General features: G+C 37.5%; 1 protein-coding gene across 1 annotated transcript in view; it reads left to right on the top strand.

Moving 5' to 3' along the window:
* Cftr (CF transmembrane conductance regulator) overlaps nucleotides 1-25,632 on the top strand; it is a 146,612-nt gene that overhangs the window by 103,069 nt on the left and 17,911 nt on the right. Inside the window, exons 19-23 of the mRNA XM_059257413.1 lie at nucleotides 1,855-1,934; nucleotides 4,358-4,508; nucleotides 5,810-6,037; nucleotides 8,084-8,184; nucleotides 20,690-20,941. Of these exons, the coding sequence (XP_059113396.1) occupies nucleotides 1,855-1,934; nucleotides 4,358-4,508; nucleotides 5,810-6,037; nucleotides 8,084-8,184; nucleotides 20,690-20,941 (812 nt within the window). The remainder of the gene's footprint in view (nucleotides 1-1,854; nucleotides 1,935-4,357; nucleotides 4,509-5,809; nucleotides 6,038-8,083; nucleotides 8,185-20,689; nucleotides 20,942-25,632) is intronic.

Genomic DNA, 25,632 nt, shown 5'->3' on the forward strand with positions numbered 1-25,632 from the left:
ACTTGTTTTCCCAAGCTTCCATCTGCTTTTAGGTTAATTCCTAATCACCCTTGTGATCTTTGTGTTCCTCCTTATTCACTCCTGATAACTAAAAGAGTGAGTTGATCTTAGAACATCTCCCTTTGGCTTGCTCTCATTTTTTTTTTGTTGTTGTTCATAAGAATTTTGCTTTCCATTGAAAAATGCTATTAGATTCATGGTTTATGATTCTCCTTCTGTTACCTAGTTATTCTGTTATACTTGGCAGTAACTACTTGGAATTTATCCTAGATGTGCTCTTCAAAATTGTACACTGACCTTGATTTTCCTTGACCTTAATTTCCTCTGACTCTTTGACTTTCTTATGTTACTTTTCCTCACCTTGTCACACTCAAATGTCTTTGTGCCCATATAGCAAATAATGTCGCTCCTTAGCGAAGTGTGGCTATATTAGATAGAACAGTACTGACTGAAATAAAATTTGAAATAGAAATATCATTTTGATGATACTCTTTTGCCAAAGTGGACTTTCAATTTCTAAATGGCAATTAAATACCATGGGGTTGTACATTCCTTCTCTGGGTTACTTATGGAAGGATATACCAATATTTTTAATGAATATGCTAAAGAATATGTTAAGTAATATATATCATCTGTCCACATAAGGATTTTTGCCGTGGTCTTGGGTCATATAAAATAAACATGGAGTAATACTATTCACCTGAAGAGTCTACCATGTGGGAAAAGAGATAAGATATGTGCACACACAAGCAACTATGATATATAGCATGTATGTAGTCTCTTCAACTCAGGCCTGCAGACAAGGAAAGGAAGAGATTGTTTCCAGATGCAGCAGACACCAAATCTGTCTTGAAAATGGGGCATTTGAGTTGAGCTAGGAAAGAGGTACAAATTTGACAGGAGGAGATGAGGAGAAAGAGTTTTAGATGGAAGGAAACAACACATAGGCAAACTAAAAAAGTAGGAAAGGGTAGACTATCTAAAAAATAGACACATTTCCCTGAAGCCATGTATTTGAATAGAGGAATCTAGGTTACTTAAGGACAAATTAAGGGAAAGTATTAAATATTTTAAATATTAAACAAAAAATTTTGGACTTTATCCTGCAGTTAATAGTAAGTGATAAGGTTAACTACTACGATGTTGTCATAGCGTTATGTTACACTTTATCAAATTGTTTGTTTAGCTCCTTTTTTGACAATGAATCCCTCAAGGCCAAGCAGAGTGAGTTAATCACCTCTGTAATCTCTGTACCCAGCATTGTCCCAGGCATGTAGTAGACATGGGATTTTTAGTTCACCGAGGCAACAAATACTAAAGACTTAGACTGTGAGTCTGGATTGTAGAATGCATGTGAAGACGATAGGGAAAATAAAAAAAAGGAATCCCATCTGGCATGTACTGAAAGACAGCTGTGGATTCTGGAGAGTTGCATCTGGAGGGCACGGACTTTAGAAGGGAGGGTGTGTTTGCCCTATGTGGTAGAGATGAACATAAAGAGAGGATAAAAACACATCCATTAAGGTACCTTGAAACTCAGAGTGGCAGAAGTGAAGTCTGAGCAGTAGGATGACCAGTCATACCTAACCTTAGTTATAAGAACCTGATTAAAGACATTGATTTGAACTGACTCTTAGAGGGCTCCATGTTTTATAAAAGTTCAAAAGTCGGAGACAATAACTTGAGTACATAGTCAGAATTTTGAGCAAAGCTAATATTTGATAAGTCCTTGATTTTCTGATTAGATGATAATTCTTGTTTTAAATGCTTTTGCTGTAGTTCAAATTTAGTATGGAATATATTGGTGTCCTTTTAAAAGTGATAACTTTTTGAGAATTTTCATTTGTATCGCAGGTGGGGTAATTAACAGATTCTCCAAAGATATAGCAATTTTGGATGACTTTCTGCCTCTTACCATATTTGACTTCATCCAGGTTTGTACAGAATACCTATAATGAAGAGTTTTCCATTTGCCATAAAGTTTTCTCAATAGTTTCAAACAGAAGCAAATGAATTTTTGCTAATTTTTCCTATAATAGTTGAAGTCCTGGATAATGGCTAAGTTTCATGGAGAGCAGTCTTTAAAAGTCACAAATTTAACAAACTCAGTAACTAGTCAGGTCTGTTTATTTCAGGCAGGCCCACCTTTCGATATAATACTATCTGCTTGGATTGATTTGAAGGGCTCAGAAGATATTTTCCACCAGTCATTGGGTATAAAACCTGCTTGACAGCACCCTCCATTTCTTAAGTCCCACACTGAAATGAAGATGGAGTCCCTGGATAGGCTACACTCCAGTCTTGCCTTACCCATGAGCAGTACAAATTGGGTAAACAAGTTTCCCCACAAAATGGGACTCAATGGAGGGACAGAAAGAAGATGAAAACATGAAGGAAAAGAAATATTCTGACTCTAGGAGGGCTATTCCTAAGTGGCAGGTGTTACTAGACCTCCAGGATAGCCATGCTGCAAGGTTGACTGTCAGTTAATGAACGTGACTTTTAGCCACATCAGGACTCCAAGGTCACAGGACATAGGGGAGTTGTAAGCTGATACCCTTGCCTGCTGAACCAGGGACAGCCTTCTGAGCTCCCTGATGGCTTCCTGATGCGTCAGAGAGCAAACTCACTTGGAGAAATAGTTGGAACACGACACTGCCCTTATTGGGATGACTAATTCTTATATCTTGTCCCCTTCTCTTCTCTGCAAAATAATACTTTATTGAAATAACTTGAATAAAAAAAAGAGGGACTATCACCCTCAGGTGTATACAAAAGCAACAACAGTAGACGAAAAAAAAAAAACAGCTATTGGCTGACCTCCTCTGAAATGATTGACATAATCAAATGCACTTACTGTTCTAAGTGAAATGTGTTTTGGATTTCCCTCATTACTGTGTTTAAAGACATAACATTGCAGTAGCAGTACCTGTTGGAATTTTTTAACCCATGTTTTGATTCAGGTGCTCAAAAGTGTCATTTTGTGTGTCTTTAACACTAGACATTAGTTCTGCATTCCAGAAGAATAAATCATAGGTGTATAATATGAGCATACTAATAAAATTCACTATAACACAATGCAGTATAATATAATTAGACACTCACTGGAATGTGGACATCTATCTGGGTCTATATGCTAAAGTATTAAAAATGGTGCTGAGTGATAAATATTTCCTTTTTTTCATGGTCTACTGAATGTCTTCTGTCAATTTAAAGTTCACCTCAGGAATCTGGGAGAGATAATTTTCAAATACTTACCTTACAAATTAAAGATTTTTATATTTCTTTTGGCTTTCAAGTCTTATGTAGCTTGAACAGTTTCAGCTCAAGTCCTAGAGCTGCTAAGGCTTCATGAAGTAGCAAACAACTGAAAGGTTTCCATAGATCTGAGATCCACCCTGACCAGTCCCCAGCAAGGCATCAGCTAGTAAACCCACAGAAACTAGTGAAGAATTGGCTCACTCGTTAGCATATGGAAGTTACACTAGGTTGGCTTTAAAATGATTATTATTTATGGTTAGCATATTGAAATGAGCTATAGTGAAATAAATATTAGGAGATGTTTTATCTTTTAAAAATAATGTGTGCTTGATATCATGTAGACCATCAATCTGGTAAACATGTACCAATATTGCAAACAAATCTTAGTTTTCTGGGAGGTAATATAGAGAGACGTCTGTGTTGGTAGACAAAACTCATTTTGAAGGTATGAATAGGAAAAAATGCTTAATTTCAAATTAAATCCACCATCTCATAATCTTTTTGAGTTATTGGAATATCTCCAATTATTACAAGGGAATAGGTGAGTTTTGAGAAGGAAGTAAAACATTAAATAATACTTCTTTCAATATTAAATATGAAAAACTTGTGTCAGAAAAGTGAGCTTGCCTACATGACTAAACCTATATTTAATACAGATATTTGTCACTCAAAATGCTCTGTGAAGAATGCTCCATTTTAAAGAACTCTCTTAACAAAATCACAGAATATAACATTTATACTTAAATTATTTCAAAAGCTTCTTTTTTTCAAAAGGTTGGATGAAGAAAATCATATTCATGTAAAATTTACTCATTATACAATTTATATCTCCTAAATAAAAATATCCCAAGATCAGAAAGCACCATGTAAAACTTCAACAATTTAAGTATCAGCAAACTAAACAATTATAAAAATTGTTTCTATGTAACCTGAAGAAACTGCCTTTGAGATAGCATTCTCCTCGGAGAATGCACTGTTTCCTTATTAAGAATGGAGCAAGTGCAAGAACATGTGTAGATATAAGTCACCAATACACCCTGTCTACTTTATGAAGTGAAAATCCGCACTTACCACCATGCTTTCCTTGACCCCACAGTTGCTGTTCATTGTGATTGGAGCTATAATAGTGGTTTCGGCTTTACAGCCCTACATCTTCCTGGCAACCGTGCCTGGGTTAGCGGCCTTTATCTCACTGAGGGCATATTTCCTTCATACCTCCCAACAACTCAAACAACTGGAATCTGAAGGTACAGCATGGATGTGCAGGGCTCCCCTGGGCTTAGGGGAGCCACAGGGCATTTTTGTGATTCACTACCATTATCCTACTTTCAAAAAAAAAACAAAAAACAAAAAAACTCTCAATATTATATAACAGTGGTGCCTGTGTGTGTGTGTGTGTGTGTGTGTGTGTGTGTGTGTGTGTGTGCGTGCGCGCATACTTGCCCATGTAGGCATGTGTGGAAACCCAAGGCTGATGTCAAGAAATCTTTGTCAATTGCTTTTCTACTTTTTTTCTTTCCTCTCCTCTCCTTTGTGTGTGTGTGTGTGTGTGTGTGTGTGTGTGTGTGTGTGTGTGTATGTGCGTATGTGAGTGAGTCTCTCACAGACCTGAAACTTGCTGTTTCAGCTGGAATGCCTGGCCAGGAAGCCCTGGGAGTCACCTGTATTGACCTCTAGCATTACAGATATTCAATGCCAGACCCAATGCTTCATAACCTAAGGTCCTCACGCTTGTGTAGAAAGCATACTTTCTACTGAACTCTCCCCAGCCCAACAATGATTTTTGAGAAGTGTAATAAGCTTACAAAGTGCACGTGGATTAATTTTGCCAATATATATGACTTTGTTTTGGCCTTCAAACAAATATATAACCTTATGATGGTTATGCATAGACATTCATAATTTCTTCCACTGGTCAAAGTAAAAACAGTAATGCTGCTGTTCCTCAAGGGAACAGTTTCTACAAGGTCTCAAGGGAAACCAGACAGAATTCTTCCCTTTCCTTGATGTCTTGGCTTCTTTTGGTTATTCTTTGCTTAAGTTCTTCAGGGAGCATGTCTTTCAGAAAGAGCAATTTTTTTAAATTGTGCTTTTTTTAATTAAGAAATTTTTTATGCATTTTTCATACCAATAAAAGATCCCCCTCTTCCCTCCTCCTGCCCCACCAACCTCCTCCTTCTTTGAAACTTAAAAGCTAAATCAATTCAAAGAAATTTTTCATTGAAAAATTTAGAAAATTGACTTAGGGACAAAACCTATTTTCTTAGCCACTAGTAATTTGGGATTAGCCACGAGTAATGACTATTGTTTGCCAAGAAATGTGAGTTATAGAGGAGAATGGTTGTACTAAGTTATTACCCATGGTTGGCAGGTGAAAGCGAACGGCCATGCATTATAGAAGTAAGCTCTCATCTGGAGTGAGAACCCCTCCAACCAGTGATACTTATGGTGTTGTTACTCCTGAGTTTATCTTTGTCAGAAACATGGTACTGTGAAAGTCTGTTCTATATTACAAGCTTCACATTATCTCCTATGGGATGATTCACAGGCAGGAGTCCAATTTTCACCCACCTCGTTACAAGCTTAAAAGGACTGTGGACACTTCGTGCCTTTGGACGCCAACCTTACTTTGAAACTCTGTTCCACAAAGCTCTGAATTTGCACACTGCCAACTGGTTTATGTATCTGTCAACCTTACGCTGGTTCCAAATGAGAATAGACATGATCTTTGTCCTCTTCTTCATTGTTGTTACCTTCATTTCCATTTTAACAACAGGTACTGTGAACTTATTAACAACTTTGCTGAGCATTTAAGTAAAATTTTTGTCAATGACTAAAATGCCATATTTCTATATTAAAAATTTAGATGTTTTAAAATAGACTTGTGGAGCTTATTAACCAGTACAAGCAATTTCTTTGCACTCATGTTGTTTTTTATCCAAATAATTTACTTGGTTTAAAGGTTTATATGGTATTTTCCCTAGTTCCACTGTTTTAAAAATGATGAGATACTGATTCAGAGAGCATACATGTGATTGACAGGAAAAATATCTTTTCATGGTAATGTTGACAAAAGGTCCTAACTTCAGAGTTAATAGATTTATGAAAGAATTATCTGAATGGGGGAAGAGAATACACACACACACACACACACACACACACACACACACACACATTCTCTCACTCTCTCTTCTCCTTTCACCCTTTCTGTAAATTTTTTTCTTTTAATAACTACTTATTTGTAAAATTCTTTGTTTTATATGAATTTTGAATGAGTAAAAATTGCCACAGAAGTAAAATAATGTAGATAAAACTGCATCATTTTTCAAACACAAAGGTCTGGAATTTAAGATTTTTGAGCAAAAAAAGACATAAAGTATGTGACGTAATGTATGTCACAATAAGAAAATAAAAATCTATGTAGATAAATGAGTACCTCTATTTTAAAGTGTTGGATTTCTGAGTCAAAAAGCTGTATATTTTATATATAACATTTTATTATGTATAAAACATTACATATTATTTTATTTATGACAGAAGTTCAGAGTGAATGCCACACCAATGCCAGATTTGCAACATTATTTGATTATAAGAATAGAATTGCTGAACCCCAAAGGAAGCACCATTTGATGAGTTATCAGAAGGCCTCCTCGTAAAGCTTAGGGTGGATGTCACTGGGGTAGCTAGAGAGTCAGGCATAGGCATGTTTCTGTCTCTCGAACAGATGCTGGCTTGTGTTCAGTTCCTCCTGTGGACACTTCAGTCCGCTCTTGTGTCTCCCTCCGTCCCTCCGTCCCTCCCTCCCTCCCTCTCTTCCTTCCTTCCTTCTTCCTGTCTGTGTCTCCCTCTCCCTCCCTCCTCCTCTCCTCTCTCCCTCACTCTCTTAAGATTAGTTGTCTTCATTTACAAGTATCACAACCTCATGAACTTCATGTGGCTTGAATTAACAGTAGAGATCCTCTGTGCTGTCTATGGTGGAGCTAAATTGGAGAAAATATAGACTTGAAAAATTTCAGTCAATAATACTATGGCTTATTTATCTCTGTGTTTAACCTTATGATAGTTATTTAGTGCTAGATTCAAGTACTATCAGTTGGGACATGATAACCTGAATTAATAATAATTTTTGAACATTTATCTTAGAAAATTTTTATGGTCATAATTTTGAATTTTTTAAAAAATTTTAATTAGTTGTCCTTCCTAATCCTAAAAGAAATTTACTTCAAAACATCTTAGCACTATCTTTTCAAGCATATTAGTCTTTTTTCTTCTTTCTTTTATTATGATGGGCAAACTTCTCTCTTGAGAAATAGCTGACATTAGTTTTCTGACTGCCTGGTAACATACAAAGTCTACCTTCTCCTGGACAACCTCTGATTAGCAGAAACAGTGACTATTGCAAAGGTGCTTAGCATGTCTGCCCATGCTGCTCAAATGTATGCATCCCTCTGACTTTCTGTAGAGGAGCTCATTTGGACTCAGGGCCTTTTTTTTCTGGTGTTCAATCTAGTATTTGCTTTTTATTGTTACATACAGAATAATAGTAGAAGAGATGAATGTGTTGTCTACCCAATACCAACATTACCTTCAGGACATAAACAGCATTTAAAAGTGTAACAATTTTCCAATATTCAGTCACTATTGATTTTAAAAATTGGCTGAAAGCTTTTTCTATGAGGGCATTATTGTTCCTAGGAGTCACTAACATCAGCATGAAATTGAAATTTGAATGAAATGACGTGTGATAAGGGAGATATGAGTAAAGTGATTCACAGAAGAGAGAGATAACATGCACTTGTTCAAACCCTTTTTCCATGTCTAGGTGAAGGAGAAGGATCGGCTGGTATTATTCTAACTTTAGCTATGAATATCATGAGTACTTTGCAATGGGCTGTAAACACCAGCATTGATTTGGATAGCTTGGTAAGTTACTATTTTTAATTTTATGAAAAGTTGAGAAAAACAAAACAAAAAGAGTAGGTAATATGTATATATAATCTGCCAGTTTAAGAAATACAATGTTCAGGTAAACATAAAGACATTCTGTATCATGCATTAAACAGTGACATGATTTATGTTTCATCCTCATGGGTTGTCAGTGTGAACACTCTCGCACATGTCTCTTCCAAAGAAAATCCTAGAAGTGGAAGGAACTGCTGGGAATAGAATTTCCCCAAGTTCAGCTTTACTAGCTGATGTCAAATTCCTCTGGGGTCTGTTGTGCTAGTATATACTGCCACTAAGTGAGTATGTGAATGTTTCCAGCAGTATTCTTGTTCAGACCTTTTTAACTTTGCTGTTCTGAGGAGTGTGAAGTAACTACTGAAATGTCAGGATATCTTAATGCCTGTTTCTTGTTGACCATTTTTGTTTGTTTGTTTTTTCTTTCTGTTAAGTGCTTGTTTATGTTGTTTGTTTGCTTTTAAACTAGATGGGTTTGTGCTTGTATTTGTTTGTTTTTCTCACTTGATTTGTAGGTGTTTATGAATCCTGGATCAGTTATCAGTTCTATACATTTAAATGGCCCTTGAGCCATAGTATCTCTTGATGAAAGGAAACATTAAATTTGATAGAGACTAATTTATTAGTTTTTTGCCTGTATGGCTTATGCATTTGGTTCCTGTTTAAGAAATTCTTCTCGCCGGGCGGTGGTGGCGCACGCCTTTAATCCCAGCACTCGGGAGGCAGAGGCAGGAGGATCTCCGTGAGTTCAAGGCCAGCCTGGTCTACAGAGTGAGATCCAGGAAAGGTGCAAAGCTATACAGAGAAACCCTGTCTCGAAAAACAAAACAAAACAAAACAAAACAAAAAAATTCTTCTCTATGTTAGGTTTTTACATTCAACAGCCTGATGCTTTTCATAATATTCTTGTCTTATTTTTAAAATGTCTAGTCTTAGTGACTGTTCCCTCCTAAGCATTTATCATGCTCCTCTCCTTTTTACTCAACTGATGTTGTCTTGCCTTTGTGTTCTTTGTGTGTTCAAAGACCATATTTTGGCTTTATTGTGCCTTCTACCATAGACTGAAGTGATAATTTATGTGCTAAAGTGGTGTCCAGGACTCTTAACTGTACAATGGCCAGGGTGAGAAATGAAAGGAAGCTACACATGTCCCTATTTATAGTTTAATAAAAGATATGTTTTCAGTTACACTTTAGAGTTGGTCTAAGAACTTCAGCACTGATTTCTTTTTAAAATTTTTATTACATGTACTTATGTGGGTGAGGGATGTCCATACCACAATATGAATGTGGAGGTCAAAGGGCACTTTGCTGGGGTCAGTTCCTTCTTTTCTCCATGGGTCCTAGGGACCTAACTCAAGTCATCAGGCTCAGCAGCAAGTGTCTTTACCTGCTGAGCCATCTTTGCTGACCCTTCATTGAATCTTAGGCTTTTGAACTACACTCATTCATTCATTACTTCATTCCTGGGGAGTCTTTAGATCGCCAGTTAAAAATCATTATACAGCTTACATTTTCAGACACACATTCATGTGATTGTAAAATTTCTATAATCAGATCTCTCAAAAGTCATAACTATATCTCAAGGGCAAAACATAAAATCTTTTAAATATTCTTCTTGTCCATATGTCTTCATAGTTTTCTGAGATATCTTAATAATTCCTTGAAATATAATTTCCTTGGTTTTGAAGTCAGACAAGTTCCTCATTTCTTCTCCACACTTCTCCTTGGTTATATTTTTGTATTTTGAGAGCTCTTACAAAGAAATATGTATCTGTTAGAAGTAGCTGGAGAATATTATATAAATGCTGTATTTCCATTTATTTTCTTAATTTCTTACAATTGTGACTTTATAATTCAAAACCCTTGTGCACATTACCTATTTCTTTACATAAAAACATCTCTTTACCTTGTATATTCACAATTCTCTTTGCAACATTAATTTTTTTGGCTTAATGACATAACCAAACTTTTGACATTGTGACACAATGTTGTCATCTACAGGGTTCACACTCATGATCTCTACAATTGAGCTACCAAACCAAATCACACACATACAACATGTGGTTTTTAGTAAGTTTATGGTTTTGTGTTGGGCTTTTTGTACAGCTCTCTGTTTGTCCACATGCAGCTGGATGTGGCCTCTGAACTGCAGTTTAGACACCCCTGTTAGAATAGCCTATACATAGAATGTCAAAACCTTTGCTCAATAAATTTCTACTCCACATGTCTAGTGTCCATGAGAGACACTTTAAAGTAGTTTACTTTTCCAGATTTTTCCATGGGTATGTTGGAATTTGTATTGTATTCTTCGACATTGTATCTTTCATGGTGTATGAAAGAACCTTTACAAAGACCTATTGTGTCTATGATATGGTCTATGAAAAGTATCAATATTTGCATTTGATTTCATTTTAAAAGTTATGCTCTTTTGTTTTTTGATAACAAAGAGCATACGTATGTTGTCATTTCCCTGCCAAGCACTGCTGGTGGGCCTTCCTGGGTGTTTGTGTTCCCTGTCTCCTATTAACTCCCATCATGCTACTCTCACCTGCAGTGCTGCCAAAACTACCTAAGAGTGCTTTTACTTTCATCTCTTCCTTTGGGAGGCAGAGGGGAGAAAGACTGAACAGTGCCTTCAGATTTATGTCTACCTGATGTAACCACCAAGCAAAAACTCAGTGTGATGTCATTGTACCTTATTGTGTTCTTAACTGCATTCAGAGTGATCTGAGTTTAAAATGAAACAAACACAGTGTTTTCTGTGCCATACACTTCATTTCAAAACTATGTGCAGGGCTACTCAGGAAAGAGTCTTTAGAGTTGGAACAATTATTTACTCATCTGCCCCAGTGTAAACATGGATGCAAAGTTAATTGGACTATGAAGTTGTAAAATTGGCTGTGTAACTTGGTTTTCATTCTCTACTGTTACCCAACCGGCCCCTAGCTTCTTTCAGTTTTCAACTGTTAAATCCAATATCATAACTACACAACTGCTACTCAAGTTATGTTGTATTTATGATTACATATTTGGAGTACTGATACCTAGAACTATCCATCAACCCATCTATTATGTTTCCATAATAAATTCCTTATTTATTCCTAAAGATAGCTCTTTCCTTTATTCCTGTGTCCTTTTTGATATCCTAATAATTCCTTAAACTCCCAGCCAATGACCTTGCTACGTGTCTCACAGAAATAATTCCTTCACTGTCCTCTACCAGCTCTTTCTTAATGCCTCACACTGCTGGATTATCTTCCAGTGGACATACCATCTCAGAGCATGAGTTCTTATAGCTTATAGCCCCTCTAATTATATGTAACCTTCCCCCCTCATGTCCTTGCTCCTATATAGAGGCCAACACTGTATAGTTCCCTGCCCTTTGTAAGCCTTGTCTTATCAGTGAATAGTCTTTTTGGTCTCCAGTTCCTACCCTACTTCTTTGGCCTGTTTACAGCAAAATTTCCCAAGGAATTGCCTTTCTCTGTTACATGTTCTGTTCTTCACATAGTTTATTTTATTTTCATCACCCACTTGAGTCACAATAAACACCATGTCATGCACAAAGCCACATTTTTGTCTCTTGCATTTGTTGAGCATTTTCCATGGATGAATCCTTATACTTCTTCATTTTCCTGTCATTTCCTGGCCCGTCATCTCTTGTATCTTTTTAAACATCACCTGTATTACAGCTGTCTTCTATCTGCATTCTCTCTAGCTATTGTTATCTAACCCCATGCTTCAGAAGCTGTCTCTTGATGAATCCGAGATGCCTATGTTTAGTGTACACCTCTCTCTTGCCCTCTAAACATATCCAGCTACCATCTTGACACCTCCATGCATCCATAAAACATACAGCTAGATTATTTTCTAGTAGATTTGGCCCATGCTAGGGTATGGGTTCCTATACAGCTCCCCTAAATACACACAGAATCTTAAGGGACCATTAAAATGAAACAAAGGTTCTACTCCCTTTGTCTGGAGACTAAATAAATTAAAAAGAACTAGCAAGGGTGTAATAGGTAATGTTTTAAACTTAGCACTATTACACCACCTGGTGACTAAGGGGTTGCTCACACATAATTTCTTCATTTGATAACTCATATCATTCCAGAACTATCTACCAAGAGGGAACAAGAAGTGAACCATCTTTTTTTTTAAATTTAATTTTATTTTATTTTACAATATAATTTAGTTCTACATATCAGCCATGGATTCCCTTGTTCTCCCCCCTCCCGCCCCCCTTTCCTTCCCCCCAGCCCACCCCCCATTCCCACCTCCTTCAGGGCAAAGCCTCCCCCGAGGATTGAGATCAACCTGATAGACTTAGTCCAGGCAGTTCCAGTCCCCTCCTCCTAGGCTGAGCCAAGCGACCCTGCATAGGCCCCAGGTTTCAAACAGCCAACTCATGCACTGAGCACAGGACCCGGTCCCACTGCCTGGATGCCTCCCAAACAGATCAAGCCAATCAACTGTCTCACCTATTCAGAGGGCCTGATCCAGTTGGGGACCCCTCAGCCATTGGTTCATAGTTCATGTGTTTCCATTCGTTTGGCTATTTGTCCCTGTGCTTTATCCAACCTTGGTCTCAACAATTCTTGCTCATATAAACCCTCCTCTTTCTCGCTAATTGGACTCCCAGAGCTCCACCTGGGGCCTAGCTGTGGATCTCTGCATCCAGGTGAACCATTTGATATGTGATGATTCTGCCTCAGTTTTCTAAGAAGACCAACAGATAAGCATCCCTGTTTCTACTAGATGATTATTCTATTGTGTCGTGATATATATTGTGTACCCTAATAAAATTTGCCTGAAGATCAGAGGACAGAACAAGCCACTAGATTAAACATAGAAGCCAGGAAGAGGTGGCACATAACTTTAATCCCAATACTTGGGAGTCACATGCCTTTAATCCCAGCACTAGGAAAGCTGAGACAGGAAATGATATGAGTGGGTGGAGAAAAGTATGTAAGGTGTGAGGAGACAAAAACTAAAGTCTTTTGGCTGAGGAAAGCTTTTCAGGCCGAGGAGTCCTAGAGGTAAGAGGTAGCTTGTTCTTCTGTTTCTCTGATCTTCAGGCAAATTTATTAGTGTACACAGTATATCACCACACTATTGAACTGAACTGTTTGTGCCTAGTAAAAGGGAGGAAGCCACTAGGTTAAGGACAATGAACTTACAAGGCTTCTGTTTAGATCCCCATTGATGAAGTTCCAGAACGTTCTTGCATGGTTGGTGCAATCTGAGAAGAGTTTTCTGTCAATACGAACTCCCTGAGTCTCTCCTTTGTCCTCTGCTCACCTGTGTTTATTTTGGGTTCCACTGAAGCTCCAGTAATTGAAGAAGGAGCAACGTGAAGTGTGGTGGGAGGAGAAAGAGGAAAATTTTCTTTTCTTCGTGGCTGCTGTTACAGGATGCCCTTGTATTGAAAGCAGTTTCTGTTAGAAGGATCTGACCGAGGAATTCATTTAGCCTCTTTGTCTTTTGCCTCCTGTTGATGCTAGCTTGATTGTGGTTTGTTGTTGTTCTTACAAATCTCTGTAGTGTATTTTTCAAGGCATATAATATACCCATCCACCCACAGAGAGCCTTATATTTCATTCTGGCCCAGACACGTAAAAGTTGAGTGCCTTTAGGCTAGTCATTGTTCCCCATTTCCAGAGCCTTATTTTCTTCTTCTGGGAAATGCAATGGTTTGGTTAGGAATTTGTCCAGGTTGCTGGCAGCTCTGACATACTCTGTCTTCTGAAACATTTCACATAAAAGTGGCAACTCTAAAGGTGTATGTAGGCATTATTCCAGATCTTACCCAAACACACGCCAACCCCATCCTGAGTTCTGAAATCCATTGACTGTTACTCTGCAGTTACTACAGTGTGTTACTGCAGCCAGCAAAGACAGAGTGAACAATAGGATGATGTTCTCGAGCCTTGAATTAGTACATGAATCTTCTGAGCTTCCTCGGGAATTGCTGGAGTGTACAAAAATGTGTGGTAAGCTTAGAAAACGGTTAGGGCTTTGTCCCTGCCACTTTACCTTCCTGGTTTAGATTTTCTCATTAGTACAATGAAAGAATGGATTAGATCATGGGCTCTCAGTCTGCTGAACATGAAAAAAATGCTAGAATAAAGCTTCTTGAGGTTCACAGAGACCAGTGAACTTAGTTCTTCTACTGGGGCAAGGTGACAGGACCTGTTGTCTGTGTTTCCTAATGTGTGTCCAGGCTTTTGAATCACTGGATGAGGTGATCTTGCAGATTCATTTTTGCTTTGATTTTCTGTGAGTCATGTCACAAGGATCAGCAAACTTTTTCTATTAAGGGTGAAATAGGAAATAGTTTCAGCTTTGTAAGCTTATGGGCTTATGACAGCAGCTCACCCCAACCTTTGTAGACAAAGCCACAAATGTGTGTGTGTGTGTGTGTGTGTGTGTGTGTGTGTGTGTGTGTATGTGTTTCATTTCTCTTTGGTAATTTTTTTATTTTTATTTTATTTTGATTTTTGAGGGGTTTTGGTTTGAAAAGAGAAAGAGGGAATAAGAAGTTAGGTGGGTAGGGAGGTGAGGGAGAGGAAAGAATATGGTCAAATATATTGTATGAAAATATATCAATATTGTTTTAATAAAAAATCTAAAGCAGCAAATCAAAATATGTTATCAAAATTTCAGTAGATTTTTCTAATATCTAGATTTTTAAATATTATAATGTCTCCAAAGTCTTCTGTCAGTCAGCATTATCCTTTGTATATAGTGAAGATATTTATGTGCACATTGTTGACAGAGGATAAGAATGATTTGCTAGTGGTTCTTCCATCTACTACTAATTATACCCTTAGACCAAAGGTCAGCAGAAATATGGCCAATATGCCATATTCTGCTCCTTATGCTTATATATTGTCTTGGCCAACTACTCCTGTGCATGAGGCCTGCTTTAGAGTGTGGTAGATTTGAAGAAAACTGATTTTTCCCTTTCCCAGCAGTTATCAATTGCAAATAGTTTCTTGGTTAGGGGTGAGACATTTGTGTCCACTTCTTCTCATGCTTGAATTTTTGTCTGGTCTGGACATGTGCAGGTCTTGTGCATGTTGTCAGAGTCTCTGTGAGTTTACATGTGTGTCAGCTCGGTTTTGTCTGGATGACAGTGTTTCCTTGGTGTCATCTGCCACCTCTGGCTCTTATATCTTGCTACCTCCCCTTCTTATAGATCTCTCAGCTTTCTCTGATGAGGGCTGAGTGGGTCACTGGTCTATGGGTACAGCAATATGTCATTAAGAGCCATTTTAGTGCTATATTTTTTTAGGTTAATAATAGCAGTAGGCTTTCCTCTATGGCCCATGACCTATCCAGTCTTAGTTTCTTGTCCCCTTTAGCAGTGTCAAGTATGGATTCTATTGCATGGAATGGGCCTTAACTCCAATCAAACAATGGTTGGTTAGTCCATAACCCCAGTGCCACTATTGCACCAATGTATCTTGCAGGCAGGTCTCTGTTGCAGTTTAGGATTTTTAGCTGGATGATACTGCTGATTTTATTTTTTATGTGTATGGGTATTTTGCCTACATCTATTCACCACATGCATACCTGATGTCTATGGAGGCCAGGAGACGTGTTAGAGCCCCTGGAACTTGGGTTACACAGTTGCTAGCTGCTCTGTGGATACTGGGAATCAAAACCAAGGTACTCTGGAAGAGCACCCAGTGCTCTTTATTACTGAGACATCACTCCATTCTCCTCACAGTCTTTCTAAATTCAATCATGGCATTTTTGTCTAGTATTGATGAACATTTCAAGCATGGGAAGTAATGTCTCTGTTGCCATGGTTTTTGGAGTGTTTGGTCATTGAAACATAATTTTGTTGTCCTGGCTTTTAAACAATCGAAGTAAATATAGCAAATATTTTTATGAGGTGTTTCTGGATTCCTGAACAGGCTCTGATGACCTCTATAATTAGCAACAAAGGATGAGCAGGAAAATCTAGAGTTGTTTTCATTTTTACTGAAATACTTCCCTCTTAAAGTAGCATTGAGAGGAAGCTATTGAACTACTTTTGTTATTGCCATCATCATTATTACCCTGATGCTTAGATTAGTACCTTTAGACATTATTATAAAGATAATGACATCCAGTTTTTTGGATCAACTCCTCCTCAAGATATTCAGTGGAAAGTTTTAGCTCTTAATGAAATTGAGTAATGTACCAACAGTTAGAAGTACATGAATCTCAAGCAAAATTCTCACTTCATCTTGGCTAAATTCTAATTTTATAGAATCTATGTTATGTTAAGTTTTCCTCTCCACAAATAATGAATATATTCAGTGTTTTAGCACCTGGCTCTCATGTTATCTTTTACCTTCAAAGTGTGAGAAAAAAAGTTGCTAATCCCTTGTCTAACCTCATTGTAATTAAACTGTAGCCACAGAGAGACTTTTCCTGTCCTGGGCTGACTTACCTTCCTGGGCAGGGCTGCCCATACTACTTCCCTCTTAACCCTTCTACGCATAGGAAACAGCAGCTTGATACTGGGGAGTATGTCAGTCTACAGCTCTTATGATAACTGCCAACTCTGAGCCACCTTCCAGCACTATGACTCCGTGGTTCTTATGTATCACATGGAAATGTATAATAGACATTCTTTTAAAAAGAATTAAGTGAATTTTAATTTCTCCATGAAAGCAAATAGGAGAAACTAAAACTAGTCTGGTATGTTGTAACCTCTGTCTAATCCAATCAGCAGTGTTTACTTTTAAACTGAGAGGCTGAGCTATAAATCCCCAGGCTTGAAGACATACCTTGACATTCTTCCAGTACTCCCATTACCACTACATAGGAGAGAAAACAATGGCCTTATTCATTAGGAACAAAGATATAAATGGTGTTAAACTCTAGATGGTCTGAATACAGGAATACTCAGAGGTCTCAGTACAGGATTACCTGCCTCTACTTTAGGCCTTTGGCGATGCAGAGTATCATGGCAACAGGTATATGTGGCAGAGAAGGCTGCTTACCTCATGGAAGCCAGGAAGTTGGAGGAGGGAGTTAGGATGGTAAATATCCCCTCAAGGATGAACCCACAGGGCCCTACATCTCCCAATTGTGCTTTACCTCCCATTATTTCTACTATGTCCCCAAGACTCCATCATCTTGGGACCAAGACTTTAGCTTTGAGGGACATTTACAATCCGGTTCATAACTACTAGGTTTAGGGAAAGGGTGGGTTCAAGAGAGGCATCAGTTGAATCTTCCTTCAGATAGTGAGAGGGTCATTAGCATGACTAGCATGACAGGGGCTGCCTCTAGTCTTGGATCTAGAAGTTTTGTTTCCAAGAAGGATGGGCCCCCCACTTTATGGTTTGACATTAACAGCTATATATTTAATTTGATATGTATAATTTGAATTCTTTTTCTTAAGAAAGATCTACCAAATTGCTCGAGCTTTCCACAAAACTGAGATCCATTTTTATAGAGGATATGAGTCTTTGACAATGAAATCAAGCATACAACGAAATTAAGCATACAATGAAGCATACAATGGCTTCAACTTTGCTGTAGTTAAAGTTATTTACTATTTGAACGTGCTTTTTTTGCTGAGTAGAGGGAAGAATTCTGGCTAATTCAGAGATCTAGCCAGGTTCCAAGTAGAGTTGAGGCTCTCTGTCTCTGATTCACAAGTGTTCCTATGTTGTCTAGAAGAATTGTCTGGAGACTTTGTCCCATTATGTCATCTTTATTTTGCTGAGCTTTTTCTTGGTTCCTTCCATGCCCCTTAGGATACTGAAGTTTGGTTACATGACAGGACACTTTTTAGGGCAACACCATAGTATTTAAGGCTTCCAGCTTGCCCTTATTCACGGGCAGCCTCTTTGTGCCTCATACTGTAGGATGAGAAGGCTGTTTACCAGCCTTCCTAAGTTCGTCTCAGGCCACACTTTTGCAAAAACACTTGATCTTCAGTGTTTTAGGCTAGTGATTTTCATTTTCGTAGGACTTGAAGTCATGCTTCTGATACCAGAGCCTGAGCTCAAATGGTCAGTTTCTTGGAAGCCATGAATACCTACAGTGATATACCTTACTTGGGCCTTGGCCTTTGAGATCTTAAAAGCCAATGTTCATATGACTGAAAACGTCAAACTCATTATGTCTTAACTTTCAAAAGCCAATTTTTGAAACTTGAAAGACAATCATTGAATTTTCTGCTTTGGTTCTGATGTGAGTTCTCTTTCTAGAGGCAATCAACATGCTGACAGCCCTGTGGTTCAAGGAATTGGTTAGTGACTGACCTATTCCATTATGGCATTTCAGTAGTAATAAAACTGACAGTGTCGAAAGTTCCTGCACCTGCTACTTTATCGGGCTGTGAGAAAATGTTCCAGGATACTGAATAGAACTACACTTTGCTTTATGTTATGGAGGGTGCTCACTGTTATAGAAATAAAGTGTTTTTGATTAGGGAATAGTCATACTTTGGAGTAATTTTAAGTATCTAGACTGTAAGAAACAAGCTACAAACTTTCACTTTTAACACCCGATAAGTATGTCCCATTTTGCACACTTAATGCTAGATGTTCTGGATTTGTCCTTAATGGTGCCTGTCACTGATGGAGAATATAAGTTATAGTGCTTGTGCCAAAAAATGTATATTACCTTTCAAAACTACCAAGATTTAGGTATTTTTGCTTGTATTTACTCATTCATATATTCATTCATGTCTTCATTCAAATAGGACCAATTACTATCACTCAAACAGATAGTATCTATTGTATGTCAGTGTGTTTCAAAAGTATCGAGTAGAAAGTAATCATAATTATTTAGAGCAGCATTTTTTGTTAAATCTTTACTACCCTTAAAAGTAGTCAAGTTCATTTATTTCTGTGTACATTATATATACATGTTATTGAATACTGTATTAAAAGATTTATAAGTCAAATTGTTGCATTAATTAATCCTTTTCCTGAGGATATGTGAGCAATTACCTTTTTATCCCCAACTAGATACTGAAGACAGACAAAAGTAAGATAAAGTCTGACTTGGTGAACAGCAAGTTAGTTTACTGGCCTTACAGTAAACCTAGATGACAGGTTACTTATAGACCGTTGGTGAATGTAAAACAATTTCATTACCACAAATTTCAACTCCATCATGGATGATGACCTCATAAAAGCTGCCCCAACAAATCCTCCTCTTGGTTAACTTCCCACTTCCTTTCTTCCTAAATACTCTAGGGTCTCCCAAGATCATAGGCAACTGAAAAGGGAAGGTGTTTTAATTAAGGTTTATATTACTGTGAAGTGACACCATGACCACTGTAACTCTTATAAAGGAAAACATTTAATTGGGCTTGCTTAGAGTTCAGAGGTATAGTCCATTATCATCATGGCAGGACACGGTGGTGTGCAGGCAGACATGGTGCTGGAGAAGAAGCTAAGAAGAGTCCTACATCTTAATCCACAGGCAATAGGAAGTGAACTGAACTAGGCATAGCTTGAGCATAGGAGACTTCAAAGCCTGCCCCCAGAGTGACACACTTTCTCCAACAAGGCCACACCAACTTTAACAAGGCCACACCTCTTAATAGTGCCACTCCCTATGAGCTTGTGGAGGCCAGTTACATTCAAACTACTGCAGAGAGGAAGCAAGAGGGACTGATGGTTGGAATCCCAAGTGAGGGTCCAGGACTCTCCTCTCCTCCCTTCTAGGGAGTGTCAAAAGCTCTATCACGATTACCATAGACCTAGCTGTCAGTGTATATTATTCTGCTTATTTTACCATGTGGCCACCAGACCCAAGGATATTTCTACTCTAAGGGGATGGAATAATCATGTTATAGTAGGAATAACTATAGATGCATATTTACTTGAAAATATAACCTTTATATATAGTCACATTTTGCTGATGGTGGAAATTTATTTTTAAGTAACTTATTAACAGTGTAAAATTTTAAGTTCCTGTCTGTGCAATGACTTAAATTTGAGCAGTGTGGACTCATTAAAAATTGACTAAGCATCAAGTGTCTATTCATAACTGAGTCGACATATAGAATTGTAGGTAGAGAAAGAAGAACTCTCTGCAGAGGTTTAAAAATATGATACATTTTATTACAACATACCAACTGTACAGTGTTTTTAAGTACTGTCATAAGGGGGGAAATATTTCTCTTTGACATCATCTACGTCTTTGAGAATATTTTGGTTGTTTGTGTGTGGACTTTGTAACTGAGATTTAAGCAATCTCAAAAATAAACAGGTTTCTACAGAACCCAATTATATAAGTCTTAGTTGATTCTCTGCTGAAGCTTTTAATTATATCTAATTATTTCCTGATACTTCACTGAAAACCCTGACGAATAACCAAGTGCTGGGTATAACTTGCGTCATAATTTACAAGGTTTTTTTTTTAGGCCACACCAAACTCTAAGTATGGTACTGTCTACAGTTCTCAACCATACAAAAATGCTGTTATTTTCATTTCAGATGCGATCTGTGAGCAGAGTCTTTAAGTTTATTGATATACCAAAAGAAGAAAGTGAGTGTACCAAGATAATGAAAGGACTACGTCCTGAAGATCCATCTAAAGTTTTAGTTATTGAGAATGAACATGTGAAGAAAACTGATACCTGGCCCTCTGGTGGCGAAATGGTTGTCAAAGACCTCACTGTGAAATTTGGGGATGATGGGAATCCCATATTAGAGAACATTTCTTTTTCAATAAGTCCCGGCCAAAGGGTAAGATTTCAACATTACTTGCTTTGTTAGTGAATTTCAATATGTTCAGTGAGTCCCAACAACCATTGCAATGTTAGTAAAATCCATTAGTAACATAATTATAGCATCAGTATTCTGTATACATAGTTGAATGTGTTGCTGTGGGAAGTCATTATGTTTCTTAGGAAATTTAAATTGCATAATCCTGAATCTATACAGTAGCTTATTATAAATGTGACTGTACTTGAACATGAGTGTTCTTGCAAAATGTGTAATTAATTACAGATTTTCCAACTGTAGATGCCATTAAACGTGTAACATGTACCAAAAATACAACCATCACTATAAACAGTAGCAACAAATAGGTTAACAACACAGTGTAACTTTATCCATGCCTTAATTAATTTATATGAAGCTTTAAACTTGACTTTCTTTGGACAATGTGTAGGTATGTCTTAGTTCTTTGGGCCCCCTACTGACCTCTGTCTCTCAAGTGGTGCATTTAGACCCTGTGCATCCAGAGTGGCAGGCACATGCGCAGTTGTGCTTCCAGCTTCTTCCTGCCTTTTGTTCCGTATTCTTGCTCTTTATTCCTGTTTTTATTTTCACTCCTTTTCTTTCTGTTGTGGTTAGTACTTTATGATGCCAAGTCTTTCTCTTTTCTTATCATAGTAATTCTACTTTTGTTAACTTTTTTTTTTTTTTTTGGTTTTTTGAGACAGGGTTTCTCTGTGTAGCTTTGCGCCTTTTCCTGGATCTCGCTCTATAGACCAGGCTGGCCTCGAACTCACAAAGATCCACCTGCCTCTGCCTCCCGAGTGCTGGGATTAAAGGCGTGTGCCACCACCGCCCGGTTCTTTTGTGAACTTTTAAAGTTTTCTCTAGAGTTGACAATATATATTTACAGTGAATCCAGGTCCATTTAAAAATGTGTAATATCATAAGTAGCATCAGTACCTTATCCTCCCAATTTCTCCCTCCTGTGTTTTACATTATTTTAATGCTTTGTTTCATATATTTATATATTCTACATGAGCAAATGCATGTTAAAATGTTCCACTAATAGAAAAGTAAGATTTCTCATTTTGCTGCCACTTCGTTTACTTTCTAAAGTGCTTCCTTTATTCATTGAGGTCCAAGTTTGCAGTCTCTTGTAGATCTGAGTTGCGTCTTTCCTCTTCTCTGAAGAAGTTCTCTTAGCATATCTTTCAAGATAAGTCTGTTGACAGCACATTGCCTGTATGTTTGTTTGGTAGCTTCTTATTTCACCTACACTGTTGAAAGACAGCGTGACAAGCTATGTAATCCTATGGTGGTGGGTTTTTCTTTTTCTAGTTCACTCCACTCATTCCTGATTGTATGGTGTCCATAAAGTTCTAAGTAATTTTTATTGCAATTTTTTTGTAAATAATGAGTTTTTTCCTCTGGGCTTTCTTCAAAAGATTTTCTTTCATAATTTTTTGTAGTTTGAAGTCGATTGCTGTGGTGTGGCTCTTTGGCTTTGAGCAACATTTTGCATGTTTTTCTCTATGTATAGACTATATGACTCTGATTGTGAGGGGGTGGGATTCTTGCTGTGTTTGAAATATTCCCCTCAGTCCTTTATTTCTAGTCTCCTGTTTTCCTTCTTCCCTTCCTCCTTCCTTTTTTGCCTTTTCTTTTTTTCTTTGGTATTTACATTATATACATGTTACACTTTTTTCTAGTTTTTCATGTTTCTTGGCTAGCCTGTTACTTTTCCTGGGGCATTTTTGATGTTGGCTGCTTTTATTGACATCTTCACGCTCAAAAGTTCCTTCCTCAGACGTATCTGAACTATTGATGACCTCAACAAGGCATTCTTCATCTTTGTTGGAGTAATTTTTTTTGTTACAGTTTTAGAGTTCTTTTGATTCTGTCTTGGAATGACCCCTTTTTACTAATGATCTATCTGTTTCTATATGCTAACTTTCGCATAAAACCCTTATCACATTAATCATAGTTGTTTTCCATTCCTAGTCTGTTAATTATGTGTCTTTGTCACATCCGACTTTCTTCTTTCCTAATATTGCTTATTATTTACTTTTTTCTTTTTACCATGTTTAGTAATTGTTCTCTTGAAAGCTAAACATATGTGATGTGCTTGGTCATGGGACTGTAATAATAGGCTGTTAGTAATTGACCGGGTACATGTTGGCGTGTAGAGTTCTGTAGCTCTGTGATTACGTCTTACTTAGTAGGTTGGAGAAATTATGCCTTCAGCTGTGAATGTGTAAGTGCCATCATCTTGTTCACCCCTTTTGATAGTGCAGAACAGCTGGAGTGGACTGGCACTAAATGTTTCTGTTTCCTAAAGTCAGGCTGGGCTCTGGAAACAAATCTCCAGGAAGTAGATATGATAAAATAGAATCACTCAAGAGTGGGTCTTAAAAGGAAGACAATGTTCTGGTCTAACTCAGAATGGTCCCTCTCTCCTGTGGTTGCTTGAAACCTAAGGGAACATCCTCTAGTCTTCCAGAGAGGTCACTGGAGGGTGCTGGAGATGGCTTCCCTCTCCATAGTCCACAATTAGCCAGGGCCATTTTTCAGTAGACTTCTGGTACTGGCTCCCTCGAGGTTTCTCCTTGCTGGTTTCTGCTTGTCAAGTGTGACTGTATCTGCTTGTCTTTCTCTCTAGTTCTAGGACACAGTCCTTTGCTCTGTGGCTTTACCTCCCTGACAGAAAATCTGCTGTTCAGTCTTTTTAATTAAGGTGGTATGACTTGCCTGGCAGTTGTGGCGCACTCCTTTAATCCCAGCACTCGGTAGGCAAAGGCTACAAAGCAAGTTCCAGGACAGCCAAGGCTGTTACACAGAGAAACCTTGTCTCAAAAAACCACAGGAAAACCAGAGTGATTTATATCCAAGCTCCACATGAGTAAATGACTTAATCTTACTAGTAGGTGAGATTCTTCCTTAGAACTGGAATTGACTTTTAAAACAGCATTCTGAACAGTTGTCTCCAGAATGTCAGTTCTACAGCCTTGCCTTTAAATTATAACAGGGGGTTTCAAACATATTTCTCATATGCTGAATTGAATGAAGGAATAAATTCAAATAGATTTGAGTATTTTTGATATTGCAAAACATTATGCAAAGTCAATTTCAGGCAAATTGCTTATTAAAAAGGCAGTTGAAAAATTGAGCTTAAATATTAATCTTTTCATTTTTAATGAATTTAGTATTCTTAGCTATATGAAAAAGTAAATATTTTGTGTAGAAAAATTATTCAATCTTGGTATTAAAACACTTTGTTTATGAAAGTTACTTCAAGAGAAAATGTCTTGTTTTATTGGCTCTTAATCAAATATCTCACAAAATTTATTTTTTGTTGTTTCATTTTCAATGCATGAAGAATATAACAACTGATTTACAATTTTTTCCTTAAAAATACATTTGTGGCTTGGTGCATAGCTGAGTTGGTAGACTGCTTACCCTGCAAACTGACACCCAGGCTTCAGTCCCCAACAGCACACACAAACACAGAAATCTTTTTTCCTTTTTAATCTCAAACTTTTCCTTAAAAGCATTTGATTATTTTAATCTAAATTTTTAACAGCCAGATTACTTTCTGAAGTAGATTCAAATTCAATCAATCTGTCTGTCTGTGTCTGTCTGTCTGTCCGTCCATCCATCATCTATCTCTCTCTCTATCTGTCCATCCATCCATCCATCCATCCATCTATCTATCTATCTATCTATCTACCTATCTATCATCTATCTATCTACAGTGTCTCACATGGGACCCCTATATTCACACAAAATAAAGACAGGGGTTTTAATTGTGAGTTAGATCTATCCTGATAGATAAATCTGTACTTACCAAATTCTTCAGCTAGCACATTGCATTATATTATAGTACTGAATAGTCCTGTAATTGGATGTTTAATCCTTCTTAGGGATCTATTCCTTTAGGATCTATTTTGATAACTTTAGCTGCTGTCTCCATTTGTAGTCTATTCAAAATACTGCAGTACAAAAAATTGTTCATTAGAATATCTGTGTTCTGATCAAATCAACATACACCTCATTCTGTCTTTATGAAATCTGGAGTGAAGCTGCTGAGTCAATCAATCATTTGAGTAGCCCATATGTCTTACTAATACGAAACAGGGTCTCAGTTATAATCACCTGTGAATCTACATTGCATTTGACTGGCTGTCTTGGTTTCTGTAGACCACAAAGAAATGAGATAATTACAGTGCATTTCCCTCTGCTGCCTGTTAAGTGCAGGTCCAGTGCTTTAAAGGGACCGCACCACAACTGAGGTACTCATAACACAGTGCAGCTCCTGTTCATACTCAGTTCAGAACTGCTTAGCTCTCCACATCATAGTTCGATTTATCTTGATCCAAAATTTCCAGAGATGAGGTACGTTGAAGTTACTAAAAAACATTGACTTGAGCTTAGGATATGTCTTAAGAGCTTATTTGCAGGAAGTACTCTTACAAATAAGAAGATAATTATTATGTGACAATTATTCAACAAGACGACTTTGTTAGGGTATAAACCAATTAGGCTCCTTGCTGTTGAAAAACTGGTCAGACATAATACATGTCAGCACTTGGACGTGAGGAAACCAGAGCAATAGCTGGAGGGTTTAAAGCTAAAGAAAATATTTATTAATTGCCTCTCAGCCCAGTATTATCCCAACATAAGAACTGAGTTCTCTGAATATTTCAGTATTTCCTTCT

This window comes from Peromyscus eremicus, chromosome 3 (genome assembly GCF_949786415.1).
Source record: "Peromyscus eremicus chromosome 3, PerEre_H2_v1, whole genome shotgun sequence".
Lineage (NCBI taxonomy): Eukaryota > Metazoa > Chordata > Mammalia > Rodentia > Cricetidae > Peromyscus > Peromyscus eremicus.